Source organism: Catharus ustulatus, chromosome 6 (assembly GCF_009819885.2).
Source record: "Catharus ustulatus isolate bCatUst1 chromosome 6, bCatUst1.pri.v2, whole genome shotgun sequence".
Lineage (NCBI taxonomy): Eukaryota > Metazoa > Chordata > Aves > Passeriformes > Turdidae > Catharus > Catharus ustulatus.
In genome coordinates this window covers 22383421-22405372 of record NC_046226.1, presented here as the reverse complement: position 1 = coordinate 22405372, position 21952 = coordinate 22383421, and the positions used below count along the sequence as shown (strand labels likewise).

The following is a 21952-nucleotide window of genomic DNA, read 5'->3' as shown; positions in this document are numbered from 1 at the left end:
TTTAAATGTTAGTAAATGAAAAAATACAACACTTCATCAATCTCAGTGCATTAATGTATGGTATCAAGACAGTAATACAGAAGTGTCTGGTCAGCTAGAGCCAGAGACCTGTATTCTCCAGCTTTACTCCAGCATAGAAACACCAACCGCTTTCCCAACATTTAGTGTGGAGTAGTATTGACAGATAAGAAATGAAGAGTGGTGAGTCAATGGCTGCCTGAATATCCTTTTGACAACTAGTTTCTAGAAGATAGTAAAAGGAATTGACATGATGCAGTATTTTGATTGTGGTAAAGTATTTTGCTTGCCATGGTTCATATTGCTGCATGCCCTTGTTGGTTGTGGTTACTTCAGTACCTATTCCCAAGAACCACCAACTTGCCAGTTCCAACTGTGGTACAAAAATGGAAGCAGAAATTTAGACTCCTTAAAGTGTGATGAAATTGACAGTAGGCTGGTCCTTCATAAATTGTGCTGAACTAGGATGCTATCTGTATGCAATTATCAAATTAGGTACTAGATATAGGATAGCATTTAGTGTAAATTTTCTGAAAATTTTTGCTTTTTATTCTTAAAGCTGTAAGGATATACACATGCTATCTGCCTAGGCTTCAAAGACTACTCTCACAAGAGGTGTAAGCTAAGAGGCTTCTTTATAGTGAAATAAAAAGCAGAAGGCAAGCAGTCGTTATTTTAATTTCTTCAAAAATGCAGGCTTCTCTAGAATACATGAGCACTTGTCCCACATTTTATTGGCTAGGTTTAGACAGTCACTTTTTATTAATTCCAGTTGTGAAAGCACAAGCTTTTAAGAATGCATTTTGCTGGTACAACGAGCAATTGCTGTGCCTATATACCCAACTTTCCTGTCAGGAAAGCCCTGGCGTGGGGCTTTTGAAACTGAATTGATTATAAACATCATCTGCTTTCTGTATCAATGTTCTGGGTGATCAAAAATGAAAAATAACCTTCTTGCCTAGCTAATTTCAATAATTTCCATTGTTTTCAGCTCACTCTCAAACAGCAGATCCATAGAAGACGCAGTCAGAGAAAGAATCAGAGTGAATGAGTGGTGGAAGGAGGCTTTATTTCACTAAATGTAAAGAAACTAAAATAAAGATTACTGAGAAACTATGAATGAGTACTTGTTTTAAAACAGAATCCAGCTGTTTCCCCTCCCTTGTTGAACTAAACTGTATAGCCACACTAAAACACTGAATCATTAATACCCCAGCATCTGTTACAGCATATGACGATCATTATATACAGCAGGAAAATTTTTTAACAGATCAAGTCAAATCTTTAGCTACCTACAAAAACTAAAGCTGTAGGAAGGGGCTACATTCTTACCCTGAGATGCTGGGCAATGGGAAATCAGCCAAGTCAGAGAACTTGCTAAAGAACAATTAATTCCCTTATGAAATGTTTCAAAGTGGTCTCCATGTCTTGTCCTCGGGTAGCTGAAGAATGAGTGTGTGTATATATCCACACGGCCAGAGTTATGAACTGTTGTATTACAACGCCATCCTCCTGTACACCCAATATTAAAAATCCTTTTTGCATGAAGTCCAAGACTGCAGTCCATTTCCCTACCTCTCAATGAGCAGAGGCATTCAGTCCTTCCTCCTCTTTTTGCTCTCATGCTCATGTTCCTTAGGGCGGCTGCTGTCTGATGGCCGTTTAGAACCACCATGTTGCTTAGCTTCTTCCAAAAACTTGTCCAAACCAAATGGATCCTCCTCAAATTGAACTGGTCCATCTCTGCCCCTGCCTCTGGTGTTACGATCCGAGTTGGAAAACTCTTTGTCAGGAACAAACCTGGAGGAGAAGATGATACTCAGTTGACTATATTCAGAGTACAAATTAAAAATATTTCTTAAATTTATTTGCTTACCTGTTGGTCTTTATTCGAGCCTCTAGATCATCACCATACATGTCCTTATCCACATTTTTACTTGGCCTGTAGATATTTTGGGCCATATCCTTGCCACTTCTCCAAGGCTGGTCATAAACATTATAAATTTCATCCTCTCCTCCAGCAAAGCCACTGTCCATCCCCTATGAAGAACAGCAGAACAGCACAAGTTAATCAAGAAAATGTCAGATAACTTATTTTAACAACAAAATACACTGATGATGTTACACAGTTACACAAAGATGACATGGTGTGATTTATGATTGATTTCAAATGAGTTTAAGCACTTAATGAGGCTAGGAGTGGGTTTGGGTCTGGGATGAAGTCCTCAGTCCTACTCTTCCAGATAGCAACAGGAAGGATTGCAGGCCATCCACATTTCAGAAAAATGGATCATTTCAGTCTGCCCTGCAAGTACAGCTGTCTGTAATAGCTAAGTACAACCATACAGAAATGTGTATTATTCAGAATTTCTGGAAAACATGATTTAAGCTGACTGATCCAAATCACACAGAGGCTTATAAAAACTCTGAAAGTAGAAGTGTCTGCTTTTTCATTTTTGGTTCATCAGCTTTCCCTTCTTGCATGCAACTCTTTCATTGGAGACATGAAAAAGAATGATTGACAAACTGCAGGTCTATTGAGGGATTTGCTGAAGCCCAATCTATTTTGTCATCTTTGAATAGTATAAAATTCAGGGAAAATAAATGTTGCTGTTAACTGTTTATATCTTCACAATATTAACACAAGCAGTAATGGGAATAGAAAGTATTTGGTTGCTTCTCTCTGAAAGCAGATTTCCTATTCAGTCAGTACATTTGTACAAGAGAAGAAAATGAGGTCACTGCAGCTTGAAGGCAAAACAGTTTTTCTCCCCACTCCCAAGTGAGAAAAATCACAACAAAAACACTTTAATCCAGCTATACACTTAGAATATTGAATTTTTTTTTTTGCATAGGCTCCGGATAAAGGAAATCAATAGTTTCCTAATTGCTTATGTAAAGAATTTTACTTGTTAATGTATCCACACCAACCATGAGAACAGGCTCCTTTTAATTCTAGCTGTACCCACAAAGGAAGGATGAGCATGTTCTCATAGAAAGCTACACAGCTGTGAAATGGTATTTTACCTTGCTCTGGTTGAACAGCCTCTGGTCATACTGGATTTCATTGGATGGCCTGGGGTTGGGTACTCCCAGGGCAATAACTTCACTGATATCTCTGTTCTCATTTCTTTGTAGCTTTGACCTGAATTAAAAATTTGAAAGTTTTATGAGGTCAGTAAACCATATTTGTTGACATGCTCAGTTGCAACCTGATCATGTATTCCTTGCTAATCATTTGCCTCAAGAGCCAGATTTTGACTGTTGTTCTTCCTTACTAGGTAACATTTAAAATTTGTCTCCTGGCAAAGGAAACATTTGGAAAAGTTATGTTCAGCTGGGCATGACATTTAAATTTGCTTTCTACTATCAGCAATTCACATCAAGCTGACTTGGTCTAAAATGTCATACTTATTTTTTGCAAGAATCAGTGTAATTATATTCTGGAAAGGCTGAGCAATCCAATTTCAACTTATTAGAGATTTTAAGCATCCAGAAACTCTGTAGTTGCACCCAGAAATCTCAGTGGCTTCAGCTAATAAGATACTTCAGCCTACCTTCATAAATCTAAGCTTACTTAAAAAATTAACAGCTTCAAGAAACAAAGCCACTATTGATAACTCTGGTCTCACCAAAATTAGAAGATTCAGGTTTCGTTTCAATCTTCGCTGTCAACGTGTTAATTAAACCTGAAAGTACTGAAGTCTTGGTGAAGAAAAACCCACCCAAAACCAACACAGCATACCCCTCTCTCCCATTCATGTGGAAAAATCTGTTTTGAAGACAGTATTACAGTATTTTAACACAGTAATGTCTTTTCATACAATGAACGAACTGTGCTTCCTATCAGTGAGTATCTCCACAAGATACAATTCAGGCACTTACATAAAGAAAAAAAAGCGCAGTAATAGGTTCCCTAGTGGGGAAGCCAGTACCAGTGCAGGAATAAACCAGGGGTTTCTTGTGACTCACCTTTTATCAGGGGCTGCCCGGGAAAGATTTCTGTCATGCTGTCTCTCTTTGCGCCTGTCATGTCTGATTTCATCTCTTTCTCTAGCTTCTCCATCCTCTGAACAAGTACAAGATTGCTCATTAGAGACAAATACTTGAAGTTTGAATAAATTATGCCACAGACACTGGCACAGTAATTCAATTCAGTATTCTTTTACAGAAACGTAGTGACCTTTAGCAGTATTTAAAATGTTACACCTTAAATAAACTGAACACCATGGCTTTCCTACGCCCCAAGCAAGTGACTGTCCTTGCTAAGTCAAAGCAGACATATCCTAATAACTATGTTCTTCCAGCTTCCAAGAGCTTAGAGTAATTGTCTGTCAAGTAATTAATAACCTAAAACATTTACAGATCATTATATCATAATTCTAAGCAAAAAAATATCATTGAAACATGAAAGGATTTAGGTATTTTGAAGAACATTCAGTGATGCAATATCAATCAGAAAATTACTCAGGTTGGAAGAGAGTCAAATTCACAACCTCCTGCTGTCAATGCTGAACTCAAACCAGGTTGGTCAGGGCTTTTTCCCACTCAGGCGAGGAAACCCTGCAAGGATAGACTGACAGATTTCCTAGACAACCTGTTCCATTGCTGTTTGTCCTCATGATGAAAATTTTTTCCCTGACACATAGTTGAAACCTCCTGCTCCAACTCTTGACCACTGTCTCTCATTCTTGCACCATGCAACTTGGTGAAGAGCTCTGATAATCATTTAGGAATCACTGTTGGAGGACCTTGTGGGTAACCTTCCCATTTATGTGGCCCCAGTGGCACATCATCTCCTAGCAGAACAAGCCTTATTCTGTCAGCATCTGAACAGGCAGTTACTCGAGCCTCATGACCATTCTGATGGCCTTCCACTGAACTGACTCCCATTTATCAGTGTCTTTCTTGTACCTGGAGGCCCATAACTGCACAAAGTATTCCAGATGCAGTCTAAAATTATTACTTCCCTTGACTTACTGGTTACACTCCTGCAGATGCAGCTTTGTATGTGCTTAGCATTACTGTTGCCAGGGCACACTGCTGGCTTATATTCAGCATATTGTCCACTACAACTCCTGGGTCATTTCCAACAGAGTGGCTCTCCAGCTGGCCAGCCCCCAGCCTGTTGGTAAGAGGCTACCACATCCCAGCTGCAGGATTTGGCATGATATGACCATATCCCTCCACCTTCTGGAGAGATTGTAGCAGCTCTCTTAAGTTCATCATCCTGATCTTTGAAGTGTAATTTCAACCAGAACGCAAGACTTGTCAAAATGGAAACAATTTAGTTAGGTTGGCACCAGGGCTTTTTGGGCCTACTGGCCAACAAAACTGCAGCTCTGCAAGATCAATTACAACACTGTAAGAGCCAGAATATTGCATTTACCACCTTTGAAAACTTAAAGATTGTTTAGTTCTTCTAGACAAAGATGCTCTTCAACTGCAGTAAGATTAAAAATATTAGTTTAGAACTGTCCATGAAAGCCATCACTTGCACTGATGCATTATTAACTCCAAAATTCTCAAGTGTCCTAAACCAGTATACACCAACATAGTGATGGGAGGTTCAAACCTGCATCCCATCGAACCAGCCAGTGAATTAACCAATAAAGACATGAATTGATGTCAGACTGGTATTTCTGCTGGTATTTAGATATTTTAAGTTCTCAGATTATTGCTCTAAACACACACTTCAGAACGTGACAAAAAGCCATAGCATCTAAATAACAAAGAAATGTACCTTTTTCAACATGGGTTTTGATCCCTGCTCTTCTCTCCCTGGCTTTCTGAGCCATTTCTCGTAGCTTTTCCTCATGTTTCTCCTTTTCTTTCTGAGCCATCTTCCTCTCCACCTGGGCACGCATCTCTACTGCCTCACGAGCCTGCACAAATAACACATGGTTAAAAATACAGAAAGCATAGCACCTGGGATACAAGCAGATTTGCCATGGAGTTAGCCAGTAAACAGGACAGAAATGAAGTCAAAATCAGGAAGCTTAAAGCCCATCAGCCACAGCAGTTAGAGCTGAGAGACAAGACCCATGACTTCCAATAACTTAACCCACGCTGAGCCCATGATTCAGAGATAGTGGGGATAAGGCCTTAAGTCTTACGTTAGCAAAGAAGCAGGACAAATCAAAAAGCTATAGCTTATTCACAGATGATTTCTGAAGGAAATTAACATACAAAGATGGTAAAACTATATGGAACAAAACAGTTTAAAGAACTACCTTTCTGTCAGCAATATAGAGCGCCTCAGCAAGTTTAGCAAAGTTTTCATTAATATGAACAGTCTGCAATCCTCTGCCATCTGCAGCCAGACGCTTATCTAATGGAATGGTGTAACCCTACAGTGGAAACAGAAAGGCACTTAATCACAGACAGTATTTGCAACAACAAGCATCATTATATTTCTTGTGTAAGAATACAAAAAAACCACACAAAATTCACAGCCCATCATTATTATGCCTCAATGGATCTCCTTTTCATATGTACTTCAAATTCTTGCCAGGCAATACAAAGCTTCACTCCAATTCCACCCTCCCACCAAATCTGAATCACAGCTTCCCTTCAAGGTTCATCTTAGGACAAAAGACAATTTTCACGTGATGAAGTCCACTTTTTCCTTTGTGTTAAGAACTACAGATAATAGCTTCTCCAGTCTCTTAAGTTGTGTTACCATATTGTGGTTAAAAATTGTTCTACCTAAACTGTTTCCATATCTGTTAAGATTACCTGATTCAAAATGAGAAAGTAAGGGACAAGGCAGCCAGCGAAAGTAAGACACACTAAATGACAATTTGGTTTTCCAAAGCTGAAATTCAAAGTTATTTATAGATTATATTTTAAGATTTTTTTTGTGAGCTCTACAAAATTTTTGCTTTGGTTTTAGCATCTGTAACTTAAAATTTCATCTCCTATTTAGCATCAGACCCAGTTAGACAGCTGTGTTGGGGTAGGAAAAAAAAGTAACATCCAAACATGCAGCTTTTCCTTCCTCCAATTGAAGAGGCTGTCTCAGGACAACAGTTTAGTACGTTTCAGAATGATTAGACCAGTTACTGCAGCAAATAAGTTCTCTCCTCTCAAGAACATAAACTTAATGACTGATAAAAATTAAAGGACATACCTACTCAAACAAGGAACAAAAATAGCTTGCTGACCAGTGATAAAAATTGGTTAATGAAAGAATGCAACAAGGAAAACTTTCCAGAAATATGGAATATTAAAAGAAACATGCTTGGGTCTCTGATACTCTGCTCTTTTTCAGTTTAGATGGCTTTATTTTGCGACCTTGAGAGATTTTGACTTTGGACTGCACTATTACGGGGATTTTAACTGCTAAGTTTTTTCCTCTGAAAATTCATAACCTCTGCCATTAAAGTAACATATTCACCCTCCATTCCATACTTTCCATTGGACAACCCTTATATGGCAAACTGAAGAAAAATTAACTGTACAATCATGTGTTCTCCATGCTGGAAGCAGCCAGTTTACCTAACTCTAGATGTTTAAAATCATTATTATTCAAGCTTAAATCATTCACAGAAGTTTCCCATCAGGGTGCAACATTAGAAAAATAAAATTATGAAAACTTAATTACCTTTGCATTTTTCCAGTTTGAAATGCACGGAGGAATTTTCCACTCTTGCTGCTCTTTCACAGTCATCTAATTTAAGAGAAGAAGCACAGTCATCTTCAGATTTATAAAAATCAAAGAAAAAGGAAAGACTGTTTTCTTTCTCAAAGGCAGCTATTGAAATGAAACTATTAAAATATGTTATAGTAGAAAGTTCAGGACTCCACAACAAAACCCCAACTCTTCTTAGCAGCAGTAAGATTACAGAATCAAGGAATGGTTTGATTGGAAGGGAGCTTAGAGATCAGCTGGTTCCAAACCCTCTGCCATGGGATTTATTTTTGCACTGTATCTTTGCCAACACTGAATAAAGTCCCAATAGCTCTTCAGCATCCTCTTAAGCTTTCAACACACAGGCCATAACTCACAGCCAGCTTGTTAACATCTGCACATTTAGCAGCTGTTCAAGTTGTACCAAACTGATGAACCACCACTACACTCATCTCTCAGAAGGAGCTAATCCTTAATGACACAAGTTAGTGTTATTAAGGATTATCTTAACAGTGTTGTCTAAAAGCAACATAAGAGTACCCAGGCTAAAGCCTTGGTCAACTAATTTATGCCACGAACAAATTCAGCAATGCAGCCCTAAACAAAATATGAGGCATTCTACTCAACCTTTGACATGATAATCGAAAAGACAGCTACTTTCAGAACTGCCCAAATGAAAAACAAACAAAAAGACTGCACTGGGCACCAAGTTTATCACTTCACATCAAAAGGTCACTAAAGAGAAAGTACACAGAAGTGAACTAGATCAAAGAAGAATTTGTGGATCCGCCTAAGCATTCAAAACTGAGAACAGCTATGGCATTTCATACCTTTCTACTTGGAGAGTGCATTACAGGCGCTGGAGGAGATGGTGGTCCTCGTGGAATCTTCTTGTTAATTCTGAGCAATTAAGAAAACAATTACAACCAGCATGTTGCACAGAAATACACTTCAGAATCTTCTATTTGCCATGAACAAGCTGTGAATACTTACTTGAATCTTGGAGGCTCCATAGGGTCCTTCTGCATTTCCACCATCCGAATAACTCTCTGTTTTGCTCCAGAGTTGAATGCAACTCCTTGCTGAGATGGTGTGTACCTGAATAAAACAGAGTGCTCAGTTCTCTGCACGCAGCTACATATTCCTTTCCCACCTCCATCTTTACTCAGTTCACTGCCCTAGCTGCGGTTTCATTTTATCCACAACAGTTTAACAAGTACAGTACACATAGCTTGTCACAATACTCCCTACCTATGTCTGTGAAGCCCTGGTGTCTTCTCATTGTTCATTAAGAACCTCATCACATATTTTTTTTTTCAGAATTAATCTCAAGCCAAGTGCAACTCTGCCATGAAATTTTTCCTTGTTTGAACAGAAAATCACCATAAATAAGTATCAGCCTCCTCATAATTCCAATTGTTTCCAACTCATTTTCTGTGAAGGAAGAACTTTGCTACATGTCTTGTTGTGGCTTGAAACTGGCAGTAAATACTTTGCTTTCAAGGCAGCATCATTAATAGTGATCCCTGGCAAATCTATGTTTTGTTGCTAAAACAATAACCCATCCAAAGTGCAGTAACTCATGACATGTTAAAGACACTTCTACACACTTCAAACTAGGTGATCATTAGTGGGTGAATTCAAAATACAGAAGCCAGTTTCATATTCCTTACAGAACAGAATTCAAGAGGAAGTTGTGTTCTCAGAATTCAACAAATTCAACAATTTTAATCCATTTTGTATATCACAATCTTACACAAACACCAGCACTACATACCGAATGTACTGTGCAGGAGCTAGTTTGTCAGCAGCTCGAACTGGCATGGCTGCTGCAACTTTCTGGGAGACTGATTTCTCCAAGGCTGCTCTTGTCTTCTCTGTTATCTGAAGAAAAAATATCACAGTGTACATCTCATCCCATTACAACACATAAAACGTACCACTGCTAACCAGGCACATCAGTGCATACAATACCTCTCTAATTGCCTCCTCATCTGGTCTTTGCAGTTCAGGATCATCCACATTCATGACCTCTTTTGGCACAAGATCTGTGTACTTGCTGTAAATAACCTGGAAGACATTAGATTTTACTAGTGCTGGTGAGCAGGAAAAAATGTACATATACCAAAGCAAGTGTTTCAGGCTTAGACTATACTTTGGGTACTAATTAAAATTAATATACAACTGTAAATGCATTACGGTTACCTGTTTGTCAATTACTCTCATAGAAGACCTGGTTACATAAACACTCTGGATCCCATTTTACAGACAGATTAATCAAAGAAACAAAGTGCTCTGATTAAATGTAATTGTAGAAGTTGCTCTCAGAACTGGCATTAGACAGCAGTTTTCTGCTTCCCATTCCTAGTATTTTCCTTTTTTAGGGACCCTAAACTGATAAAACCCTGCATATTTTTACTTCTGTTTTCAAGGATTACTCAAGGATTTGATACAAGTATTTTCTAACATCTAGATTTTAAAATGTCATTATGTTTACTATTTTTTTAAAAAAATAAATACTTGAGAAATCTGGTCTTGACACTTTCCCTTGCATATGTACTTGAGTTTTCACACAACATGAAGCTAGCTGCTGGCAGCTTTAAGTCCCCATTTTAAATACAGGCAAAGAACACTATTAGATGCCTTCAGGGAAAAATGTATTGTATTATATTAATGCTTCACATGTATCCAACAAAGTAGAAAGTTTTAGTTCAAAGAGTTACAAGTCAAGAACTATTTTTTCAAGTTCATTATACAGTATATGTCCAACTACAAAATTAACCTTTAGCCTCAGCATTAATTAACCACACGAGAGCCATTTTCTGCTTCTCAGTAGGAAACTCCTAAAATTTGAATCCTTTGAATTAGTATCAGTAATATTCCAGCTTCTCAGATGCTGAATGAAGGACATATGAAGAGAAATGTTCCTCTAAGGTGATTAACTCATAAGTCCAAGTGTCTTGCTGAAGAAGAATATGAAGAACAAAGTATGCTGAAGGAGCTTTAGAGCATCCCGAAAGACAAAATATAAAAGAAGGTACTCGCTGTGGTGCTTCAAGAATGATCTAAAAACTGCACTGGGGTACAAATTATCTATATGAACTATTTAAACTCTGAAGTATTGAAGTATCTTAAAATAGTTTAATCTATTTTAACAGAAATACAAATATTTCTGTTGCCATCAAAAACTTGATACACTTGCATGTTTTAATTATAGTCCTTTTCTGACGTGATACAAAGACGCAGATAAAGAATTCACATTTCTTTTTCTTGTTTTTCTAGACATTTATCTTGTTTAATAAGTAATGTTGAGACATTAATTCATCTAAGATAAAGAAGAGACTAGGATTGTTTGATATTGTATTGCACCTATCCCACTACCATTTTTCAATCTAAAAAATTTGAAAGTAAGCATCAGCCTATGTTGTAGATATTTCACTCTGATTGCTACTGAAAAGCAGAATTTCCTTTCAGGCAGAAAGAAAAAACCTCAAGTTTTGCTACAGTTACGTGATTCCCTGGCTGGGACAGCCTTAACAGGCAGCAATTAGGAATCTGCAATCAGAAAAAGAATAATATTACCTAAATGGCTAACATGCTGTACCACATGGCAAGATTTAGATATCAATCACATTTAGTCTCACAAGGCACTTGATAGATACAATTATCTTGACAGAAATTTCTTAATTTGCTACACAGAAATCCTCAACACATTTTGTTCTATATATCCCAACCAGCCCTGTACAGTGCTCATCAATCCTATATGTAAATCAAGAATTTACTATCAAGCAATGCAGCATTAATTCCTTGTCAAAGAATGGTTTCTCCATATGAAGCATACAGAATTTCAGAAATCATTAAGATCACCTGGTTGTAAGCCTGGTACACACACCAGATAAAAAACTGGTAACAAATTCTCAAACCAAGCTCTGCCACAAAGACAAACAACTTGCGAGTAAGTAACACTTTTGATTGAGTTAGATTCATGTTCTCTTGACCTGTTCCATAGCTGTGACAGGACTTCCTTCAACAATGAAACTACTGTCTTGTAAATGTTTTGAATCGACAACCTCGGGGCGGGGGAAACCTGTAAATAAGCTTTGTGATTGGTCTTTCCTCCTTTAACAAATAAGCCACAGCCATGGGCCACGAAGAAGAAATCCAACTTCAGCATATAAAGTTATTCTTGCTGGAAAAAAAGTAAGGAACCTAATAATTCAATTTCTTGATTTCACTCTTCCTTCTGTCTTCATAAAAACACAGGATGCAATTATATATTCTTGTTTCCCTAATAAGGGGACAGCATCAGTCTCATCAAAATATATCACTATTGATGCATTATTTTAGCCTGGCTTTTAGTAATGTAAGTAGAGAAAGTACTGAAAGAATTTACAGTAGCACAAGAGCTAACCACACAGCTAGGCTCAAAATCCTTCATCTCGACAACCAGTCGGAACTCCATCCACAGATCCATAAGGTCATGCATCCAGGCCTCTCAATGTTATCCAGCATTTCTTGTCTGGCAGACTTTCTGCCAAACCCAAACAGGAGGCTTGTCAGACTGTCACATTTATGTAAGTATTTTTCAAGGAAAATTCTCTGAAGCAACTATTTTTTAAATACGTAAAGGAACAGAAGCAAGGGAGATGAACCACTGCAATAGTAGAAACTGCTGACAAGTCATCTAGAGATAGGGGCTGGGTGATGGAATTGCTGCCTCTGTAAGAAGGCAGAATGCTAAACTCAACTTCAAAAAATCCATAAGCTGTAGTGAAAGCAAAAGCTGCTTCCTAACTCAGCCCAAACAAGTATCTCCTAGAATAGGTTCATAAACTTCATCTCACTTCTGGCAGGTTGCTAAGTATCTGTTTCTTTTAGATCTAAGTATTAAGATTGAAAAAATATTGAATTATGGCTGCAGCTCTCTGGAAAATAAAACTTCTGTATCTAATCCTACTGACACTGTACTATCAGAAGCTCTTAAGAGAAAATATTCCACATTATTCAACTCAACAAGATCACTGAAGAACTGCTCCCCTATGACATCTCTGCCAATACTTTCTCCTGCAAAGCTAATCAAATCAAGCAATAGCAGTTCTGCTGTTTCCAGTGAAATTGTTTCAAATAACTGTTGCAGCACAGAAAGTTGGAATTTATCCTGAGCTACATCAAAAGTAGTGTGGTCAGCATACTGAGGGAGGTGATTGTGCCCCTCTGCTTTGCTCTGGTGAGACCAGAGCTGGTGTGCTGCATCCAGCCCTGAGGCCCCTAACACAAAGACAACGCTGACCTAGTGGAATGAGTCAAGATGAGGCCACTAAGTTGACCACAGGGTTGTAGCACCCATTCTATGAAGACGGGCTGACAGCTGGAGGTGTTCAGCCTGGAGAATAGAACGCTCCAGAGAGACCTCACAGCAGCCTTCCAGTACCTAAAGGAACCTACAGGCTGGACAGGGACTTCTTACAAGGCCATGTAGTGACAGGACAAGGGGGAAGAGCTTTTAACTGAAGGAAGGTAGGTTTAGATCAGGATTAGGAAGAAATTCTTTACTGTGAGGGTGGTGAAGCACTGAGGCTGCCCAGAGAAGCTGTAGATAGCCCATCCCTGAAAGAGTTCAAGGCCAGAATGAATGAGGCTCTGACCAACCCGGTCTGGCAAAGGGTGTCCCAACCCAAACCATTCTATGAATCTGTGATCTAATATTCCCTCAGTTTTACTCCCCTTTAAATCACAATACTTAATCTTTACTCTCAGCATTTACATCCAGCTGGATGCCATCAAGATCAATGTGACACAGAAGGTAGAGCTCAGGGTTAGCAAACCCTAACTGTACAGTTCTATAGAGCCTGGTTTTGGAAAAGCCCCACATCTCTTCCATCTTGGTGAATGAAAAAGAGAATATTACTGCCTTCATTATAAATGCCATATAGAAAGTTAATGAAAGTACAGATCTTCATGAATCAAGTATGACAAACATCAGCTTACATTTAACTCTATCTGTTAAGAAGCATTTTCCAAACTCTAAACCAAACAAGACCTAGTAAAAGATTGTGGTCACTTTTGCCTCAAGTCTACTATTGTATCTAATTATTTTTCAAACATACTAAGATTGCAATCTGAACAATTCTATTACATACAAATTAAAGATAACCCTACAAGTAAGTAAAGATGTATTTGACAAGTTGTAAAAATTAGGGTTTAACTATACTAATTTTTTTCTTATTGTTTGGCCTGCAGCTTCCCCAAAATCGGTATGATTACTTCTTTTCTAATTATCTGCTTGATATTATTTTGTATGCTTTCAACAAACTAATTTCTATTTAGCATGAAGTATCAAATATTTAGCAAAAAATTTCTTCAAGTAGAACTAGTATTTTAACACCTTCCTCTTGAAAAATAATTCCAGACATTAGATAAAGCCTGATGGAACTCCAAGAAAAGTCCCCTCAATAAAAATATTGCCACTGCTGTTTTTTTCTGTTTAGTCTAACTACTTTCTTCCTCATAACAGCATGCAGTCCAGTTTGCACTCATCTTTTTCAAAGGTACTGTAGTAACACATGAGGTACAGGATAAAGATATGCAGGATGTGATGCTTTGACACTCAGAGTACTAATTAAATATAAAACCCTATTGGCTGTAGAATCTATTTAAAACAATAAATTCATCTGCTAAAAGTATTTTCCCTGATATTCTTAGAATGCCCATCCTATTGTTTTTGTTTGAGAGGTTAAGTTTGTATTTTGGTTTCCTCCCTCCCTCCAATGTATTAAAACATGGGGCATATTACATAACCATAATCTTTTTGAGGCACCCTAATTTAAAGCCCAAGAAGTCAAATTATTTTGACAACAGCTATACATATCTACTAGCTAAAACCCTCTTTGTAGTTAACTCTCTGTTTACACTTTCTTTGTGTTACCCTGTTCTTTACAGAACATGCTTGCTGGAAGAAGCAGCTGGTCACACACTTTGTCAGGCCTCAGCACAGTTTTTCAGCCCCCAACACCTGCTGAAGAGAATTAAAGTCCACATAGCCCACTTGGCTACACTTGAAAAGGCAGGTGTAAATACTCCTTAAAGTAGACTTAGGACACCCAAGCAACTGATCTCCTCAAAACTAGCTAGGACCTCAAGTGTCATCTCTTGGTTGTAGAAAGGCTACTGGATACAGGAAGCTGAAATTCCCCCCAAAAAACCCCATGAAAATCCTGCTATCTCTGAACTCAGCACAAAACTTTTGCAGTATAACCACTGGCAATACTTTCTGCTGCAATTAAATAACAATAGCAAAAACAGAGCACCCAAAACCACTGAAAACAATCAGAAGCATCAAATATTGGATCAGTGAGACACAAGGTGCAGTATTCTAAAGGCTGACCTGTGTTTTCTGTCCAGTTTTTTGCCCTGTCTCTCTACATGCTGAAATGAGGCCACAAAACTGTTTTCAGTTTCTTTCCTTCATTGGAAAATGAAAACTGCTAAGCTATCAATTAAGTCTGGTGTAGAGCTTTTCACCATTTTTGTCTTATCTTTTAATTATATTACAGAGAAGATCACAATTTCTGTCTGACATTATATTAATATTTAAATAAGAAAAGAGGACATAATCCATGTAACTAATGCTAGACCAATGAGTTCAAGTCTATGCAATGTGTTCATACAACTTTTCCAAGTATACATGCCAGCTGATGTACTGGAAGAAATATTACCTTGTCCTTTGACTGTCCTTGTCGAGCAATCGCATCGTATTTTATTTTTCCTTCTGCATCCACCTGAACAGCCAAAGCATTGGACATCTTCTTCTTTCGGCCCATATCCAATGGATATTGAGCCACATGAATTTCTGGGAAAGCACCCCCATCTCCAAAATCCTACAGAAAAGTAAAAGTAGTGAATGTCCGAAAGACAAAAAGATGCAAAATAGAATGGAAGAGCAGATTGATTTCAACAAAAACTAACTTGGCAAGAATGGTCCAGTCACGTTATTATTTCACTGGTAAGAGAGCAATGAATGAGAGAACTTACAGTTATTTAAAAGACACTGAAATGGAGAGACATCTTGCAGTAATTATTCCGTGCACAAAGTAGGAACAGATATTACTGACTAGAATGTGCAGGCAATACTAAGCTACAGACAATACAAAATTAAGTATTTAATTCTCATGTAAGTTATTAATTAGAACTTTAAAAATTGACCTTCTGAAATAAATCAACTGTGATACTAATATTACAAGAGCAGCATTTTAATTAAGAGTTCTACTGGTTATTTGTTGCTTTTCACACCATAATGAAGTGAAGGAAAAAATCATTCCATTCTTCTCAAAGCCTGTAGCTCACAGCTTTACAATGCTACATATGTGAAACATTCCCTTACTTTGAAGTGTAAATACATTGAAAATTGGGCCAGCACCCAACAGTCCAATATTCTTACAGTTTATTCCTCTCTCCTACAACTTGTTGGTTGTAAAAGCATTTAATAAACAGATAATCAAAAGACTTCTTAAAGCAGATCATCTTGGCTCAATACCACAAAGGATGCAGGGGTACCATTCATAAAACAACTTCAGGCTACAGTTTCAAAAGCAATGCTTTGGAGGAAGCTTTTGTTTAAAGCAGCATGAGCATATATCCCTTTCTCTGTTGCAATGGCATGGCTTACATGGAGTCTGGTAACAAAACAGATCAAAAAATAAGAATGGGTGGGTGTCTTGAGCAGATCAATCTCTCTTTGTGCTCACCACGTGACCAGGTAGTAACCACCACTGGGATGGAGTGGACTGAGACTGGAAATGATTAAGAACACTTCCAAACAGGAACAACGTGCTTATGCCATCTGCAAATGTTCCTTGAAATATAGTTTCAATTATCTTAAGTTTTCCCCTGGATGTCCCGTATTTAACAATTAGTTGTTAAAAATATTAGCTAGAATCAGATTTAGTCATTCTTCTTTTTTTTTTCATAACTTATAATGTATTAACAACAGGTTTTGCATTTTCCAGCAAACGCAAAATGCATTTTCCAGCAAATGCAGGGTCACTGGACAAAGGCTAGGCTTTGAAAGCATTTACTGCAATTTGCACTTGTTTATGAAGCAGAAAGGAGCCCTTAACAGGCTTTTTGGGATGTGTATTAATTTGTGGATAAGTGGTGCTGGAAACTCTTTGCAAATCTTCAGCACCTGGCTTCTTAAAAATTATCTTTATCAACATTAAGAAAGAATAAGCACTAAAATATTCACTTTAGCACTCAACAGTGTAGGAAGAGAAACCTACACTGGGTATAATGAAGGCATAATTTTTGACATCATACATATGCACCATATGACTAAATGGTGAACCCACATAAGAATGCTTTCTTTCAGTGAACCACTGGAACTACTATTTGAAGTACATGGATCACCACAGAACAGTGTTGGATTTGCAAAAATGGCACTCAAACATAAATGAGGGCAACACTGTTACAAGCTGATGAAATTATGGTATTTGGAAACAATGTAAGATCATTCATGAAGCACTGTAATAAAACTTCAACAGCACGCTTGTTCCCAAGAGCACTGGCTTGTGCCTCATCAGAGCAGGTCTCACAAGTTATTGCCAAGGACCACTTCAAACTGCAAGGTTTTCCCAGCTCACAGTGAGAGACCATACTCAAACAGTTTTGTAATCAGAGCTACACATCTGTGTTTTCTTTCTACCTTTAGCAGTTCCAGTTTAGATTACATTAAAATGGCAAGGATTACAACTAATGAAACACAACAATGTCCAAGACCTTTTAGTCAGTAACATACTTAAACAACAAATATTTGACTCATTTTTAAGCTTCCTTCCAACTGTAGTAATTTTGTCCCCCAATAGCAGCTATCTTTTTGAATGGAACACATGAATGTTCTCTTCTCTGATACACACATGTTCACTTATTTCACCTATAATCCAAAATGTGTATTTAACACTAACAGAGGAACAATATGGATGTCTTTCTCACAGGAACCTTGTGTTCACAGATTGTAAACCCAAAGGACCACAGGTGTATTTCCATATTACAACACAACAATCTCTGAAGAGAAGTAGACCACCCTGTTTACCATCAAATGTTTTAAGAAATCTAGTGGATTGGAACCTCTCCCAACACAAGAATATATCAAGTAATCTGGATGAGACATATTGTAAGGCTTTGCACAATTCTCAGCAACATTCAAGGTGCTCATAGTTTATTTCTACTCCAGATTTTTTTTTCCCCTTTAGCAGACAAACTACTGTATCAATTTAAATATTTACCTCCAGCACCCGTGGTATCCATCCTTTCCGGTAACCATATGGGGGAGGCTCCCTTCGTGATGAGACCAGAGCAGTTTGCCTGGATCTCTGAGCTCTTGCTCTTTCTTCTAGTTCTAGCTGATCTTGTGACAGCTGGGTTGGAGCTGGCAAAAAACTGGACATACATAGACAGCAACCAAAAGAGAGTGACATAAAAAGTTTATTCTGGTAACTTCATACACAGATACTCAACTATGCTAGAGTCAACTTCTTTCTAAGTTAATACTTTCTCTACAATCACTCCCTACAGATTAAGAAACTATTAATAAAGCTTGAGCATTGCACTCATAAATGTGAGAGCAAATTCTGAGATTAGAGTGGCAAAGGCAGTGTGTGCTTTCTAAGCATTCTGGAAGATTCCTAAAAAAACTAATGCTAAATTCAGCCACATTCATTCACATCGTGTTTGAAGAGAAGAGTAACAATGCCCATTTTCCAAGAGGAATGTCATATATCACTAGTTTTCTTAGTACGAATAAGAAACAAATATTACGTTCCTATGTCTCTAGTCCCTACGACTCGCTCTTCCTTTCTCCCAAGGCAAACACCCACAGACAGATCTGACAACAACCTACTCTCTCAGCGCCTACACCTCCCTGCCAAGGGCAAGTCGAACCCCAATTTCCTCACTTCCCCTTTTTCAGCTCTTCTTGTCTACGGAGACCTTTTATGCATTTACTAAGGAAGTACCCAGAGAAACTCGGGATTCCGGGGCAGCCACCGGAACTGCACTCCCATACCCTGCGAGAAACACTACAACTCGTAACAAAGACCGCTCGCCCTCTCTGATGGTGAAGAAACCTCGACAAAACCCCACGGACCCAACCGAGACGAAGGAGCTCCTTCCACCCGCAGGGAACACGCAAAAGAAACAGAGCCCTGACCAGGAGCCAAACATCCGCTCCCGCCAGAGCTCCCCCAGGCCCGCCCGGCCCCCGCCGCATTCCTTGCGGCCGCGGCCCGGCCTGCGGGCCCATGGCGCAGGAGAGGCCGCGGCCCCTAAGCGCGCTCTCTAACCGCGGCCGCTCCCGTCGGCGGAACCCCGCAGCGCGGTGGGGAACTCCCGGGCCGGCCGAGGGGGCCGCAGCGCCCTCACGGCCCGGCTGGGCCCGCCCGACCCACCTGGTGAGCGCCATCTTGACCGCGTACGCCGTCCGCTTGGCAGCTGGGCCGCCGAGGAGGGGGAAGGTGGCGCCACTTGCACATGCGCCGTGCCCGCAGCGTGGCCTGGGAGTTGTAGTCTCCGCACCGTCACTCGAGCACGGCGGCGCGCGCAGGTAGGCCGCAAGGCGTCCTGGGAGATGTATTTTTGCAGAATCCTGGTTTATTTCTTCAGCCTTCCTTTTCCGTTCCCCTGCACTATTCACACAGTCTCCAACAAGTTCAGTAACTTCACAGTTCATCCAGCTGAAAATGATCAAGTAAAAAGCAGAAAATACAGAGCAAATGGTTTGGAATGAAATTTACTGCTGCTTAGACATCGTTAAACTGGAACATGGGAGTGAAGGGAAGAAGAGAGACTTCAAGTGGCATAAAAATAGTGATTTAAAATAGAAGAATTTCTGTATTAAAAAGGACTTGTGCTATCTATGTTAAATGGGCGTCCATATGTTACATGGAGTTCTTGAAATCAAATGAAGAGCAGTACTCATGGGAGCTAGGTGCAGCTTTCCATAGGAAAATCATTATTTTAACTTAAAGTGCCAATAGATAGCACCGTATATAACCAAAACCAGTTATTAATTAGTAGTTGCTCTTGCTATGTCCCATCTAGGGAATCAAAGACAGAAGAGTCCCACTGAGCCAGGCACAGTTCATCTAGAAGACAAACAGGAGTCAGAAAGGGAACAAAAGGGTAGAATGTCTAAAGAAACAAACATGGTCTATCAGAGATTAAAAATCATACCATAAGAGGCAGGAATATGACATGGCAGAGTAATTGTCTTGCAGTCCTCTAATCATTTTGTTTGCCTTATCGTCTTTTAATCTGAAGGGTGAACTACGCTTGCAGGCTAGATTAATCTGCTACAACTTCTAGGACAGGGGAGATTTGGAGGAAGGTAAGGGCAATCCTGTGCAGTCTCTCTATGCTCAAACTCGTCATCTCTAGAGGGAATCAGCTTTTGGCTTAACATTGTGGTGACAGCAGCTCTGTCACCTCCTCTATTAATGACAGATACTTCCCCTTCTCTCTGAGATAGCTGCTGTCTTACGAGCACTTCAGACAAAGCTAAAGACAAGACTTTGTCACCCACCATTTATCAATAATTTTCCTGAGCAAAACGCCTCTGTCATCCCTTCTAAGGCTCAGGAGCCTTCTTTTCCCCTTAGAAGTTGCCAAAGCTGTTATACTAGTCTCAGTGAAAAAATTATCCCTCCTACTTTGACATTTCTCCTCCTTCCTTTGCTGTGGAGCATTATTTAATGCTGTATGGGGGGAATGCACTACCATTATTTCTATCTTCTGCGTATGATGACGTTTTGATTAAAGAATTAGCACTGTGCAACACTTGAAGAGGTGTGCCACTGGGGTCGGGAAGTGGCTGGCATTTCAACATACAAAGGGATAGTCAGCAGTGGATCAATGCTGCATAATAAATATATTTCCGAGGAACTTAGAGAGGAAGGGACACACTATGATTCATACTAGTCACCGTTTTCACCAGCTTGCTTTCATACTCATCGATAGGAAATTGCTATTCATAAAGTCTGTAGGTTTCAAAATGAGTGGCAAAATGTTCAGGGTGCTGGGAGGAGAGTCATATAGTGTGAGCTAGATGACTTGGTAAGTAGAACCATTTAAAGGAGCTGTGTTTCAACATGCCATTGTGCAAACATATATCTGTAAATAAGAAATGTGGGGTTAAGTAGAGGCTGTGCTGGGAACCAGTGACTCTGAAAAGGCCCCATGAGGGTTATGAGAGACAAGCAGCTTAGAACAAATTTCTTGTGCTGTGAAGTAACAAAAAGTCTCATGCAGGCCGTGGATGTAGAAGTAGGGGTATGCTGAACTCTAGAATGACTCTTGTCCTGGTCTTCAAATTTCTAAAGCAATCCTGGAAGGTAGAAGAGGGTTAAAAGACAATAAGGCTATCATTAATTGGAGGGGAAATACAATGAGTAAACTTGCTTTGTAGTGAAGTTTAAGAGGTAAACATTACTATTGCCAGATTAGAATGAGGTTAACTCATTTGACAATTACATAACAAGGAAGAATTACCTGAGTGAGCAAATGAAAACATTTAATATATTTTGTTCATTACAAGACATTGAGAGGAGATTTGACCATCTTGTATATGTACCTGTACAAATTAGAAATGCAAGATATTAAGCCACGCCTTAATCTCACAGAGGAAGGCAAAACAATAAACAGTGACAGGAAGTGGAAATTAGGGAAATTCAAATGAGAAATTAGGTTGGAGTATTTAACAATGAAAGTGATTAACCTTTGAAAAACTGTGGCAGGTGCTCACTTTTCAATCCCTTGTTTTCTTCTAATCAAAGCTGAAATCTTCTGGGAAGAGACAGTTTCATTATTCATTATTCATTATTTCATTATTCATTCTGCTTTGGGCAAGCCTGAGCAACCAGGGCCCATACAGAAACAGTCAGATGAAACTTAATGTCCCGCAATCACAGAGGGACAAGAAAAGCTAATATTCCCTTCTGAACTGATGATCTCTGTGCATCTTCACGTATCTCCTGGGTCTGGACTTTTTCTGACCCAGACCTGGTAATTGTTCAAATGGCAGAGCTATACTCTGCTCTGCACTGGTGCGGCCTCCCCTCGAGTCCTGTGTGCGGTTTTGGGCACCACAATGTAAGAAGGACATAAAGCTATTAAAGAATGTCCAAAGGAGGGCTAAGAACATGGTGAAGGGTCTTGAGGGGGAAGCCTTCTGAGGAGTGACTGAGGTCCCTTGGTCTGTTCAATCTGGAGAAGACTGAGGGGAGACCTCACTGCAATTACAGCTTCATCATG

At 39.1% G+C, this 21952-nt stretch overlaps 1 protein-coding gene across 1 annotated transcript; it reads right to left on the bottom strand.

The window, feature by feature from the left end:
• Positions 1–1066: 1066 nt before the first annotated feature.
• Positions 1067–21255, bottom strand: SNW1 (SNW domain containing 1). The gene is made up of 15 exons (XM_033061583.1): positions 21191–21255; positions 19093–19377; positions 17932–18085; positions 15367–15528; positions 9626–9721; positions 9429–9535; positions 8645–8749; positions 8482–8551; positions 7625–7690; positions 6252–6368; positions 5762–5903; positions 3991–4087; positions 3046–3163; positions 1895–2058; positions 1067–1818 (listed from the first exon to the last, which is right to left on the bottom strand). Exons 1-15 carry the CDS (start codon positions 21238–21240, stop codon positions 1614–1616), a joined length of 1938 nt encoding a protein of 645 aa, XP_032917474.1. The 5' UTR covers positions 21241–21255; the 3' UTR covers positions 1067–1613.
• Positions 21256–21952: the final 697 nt, after the last annotated feature.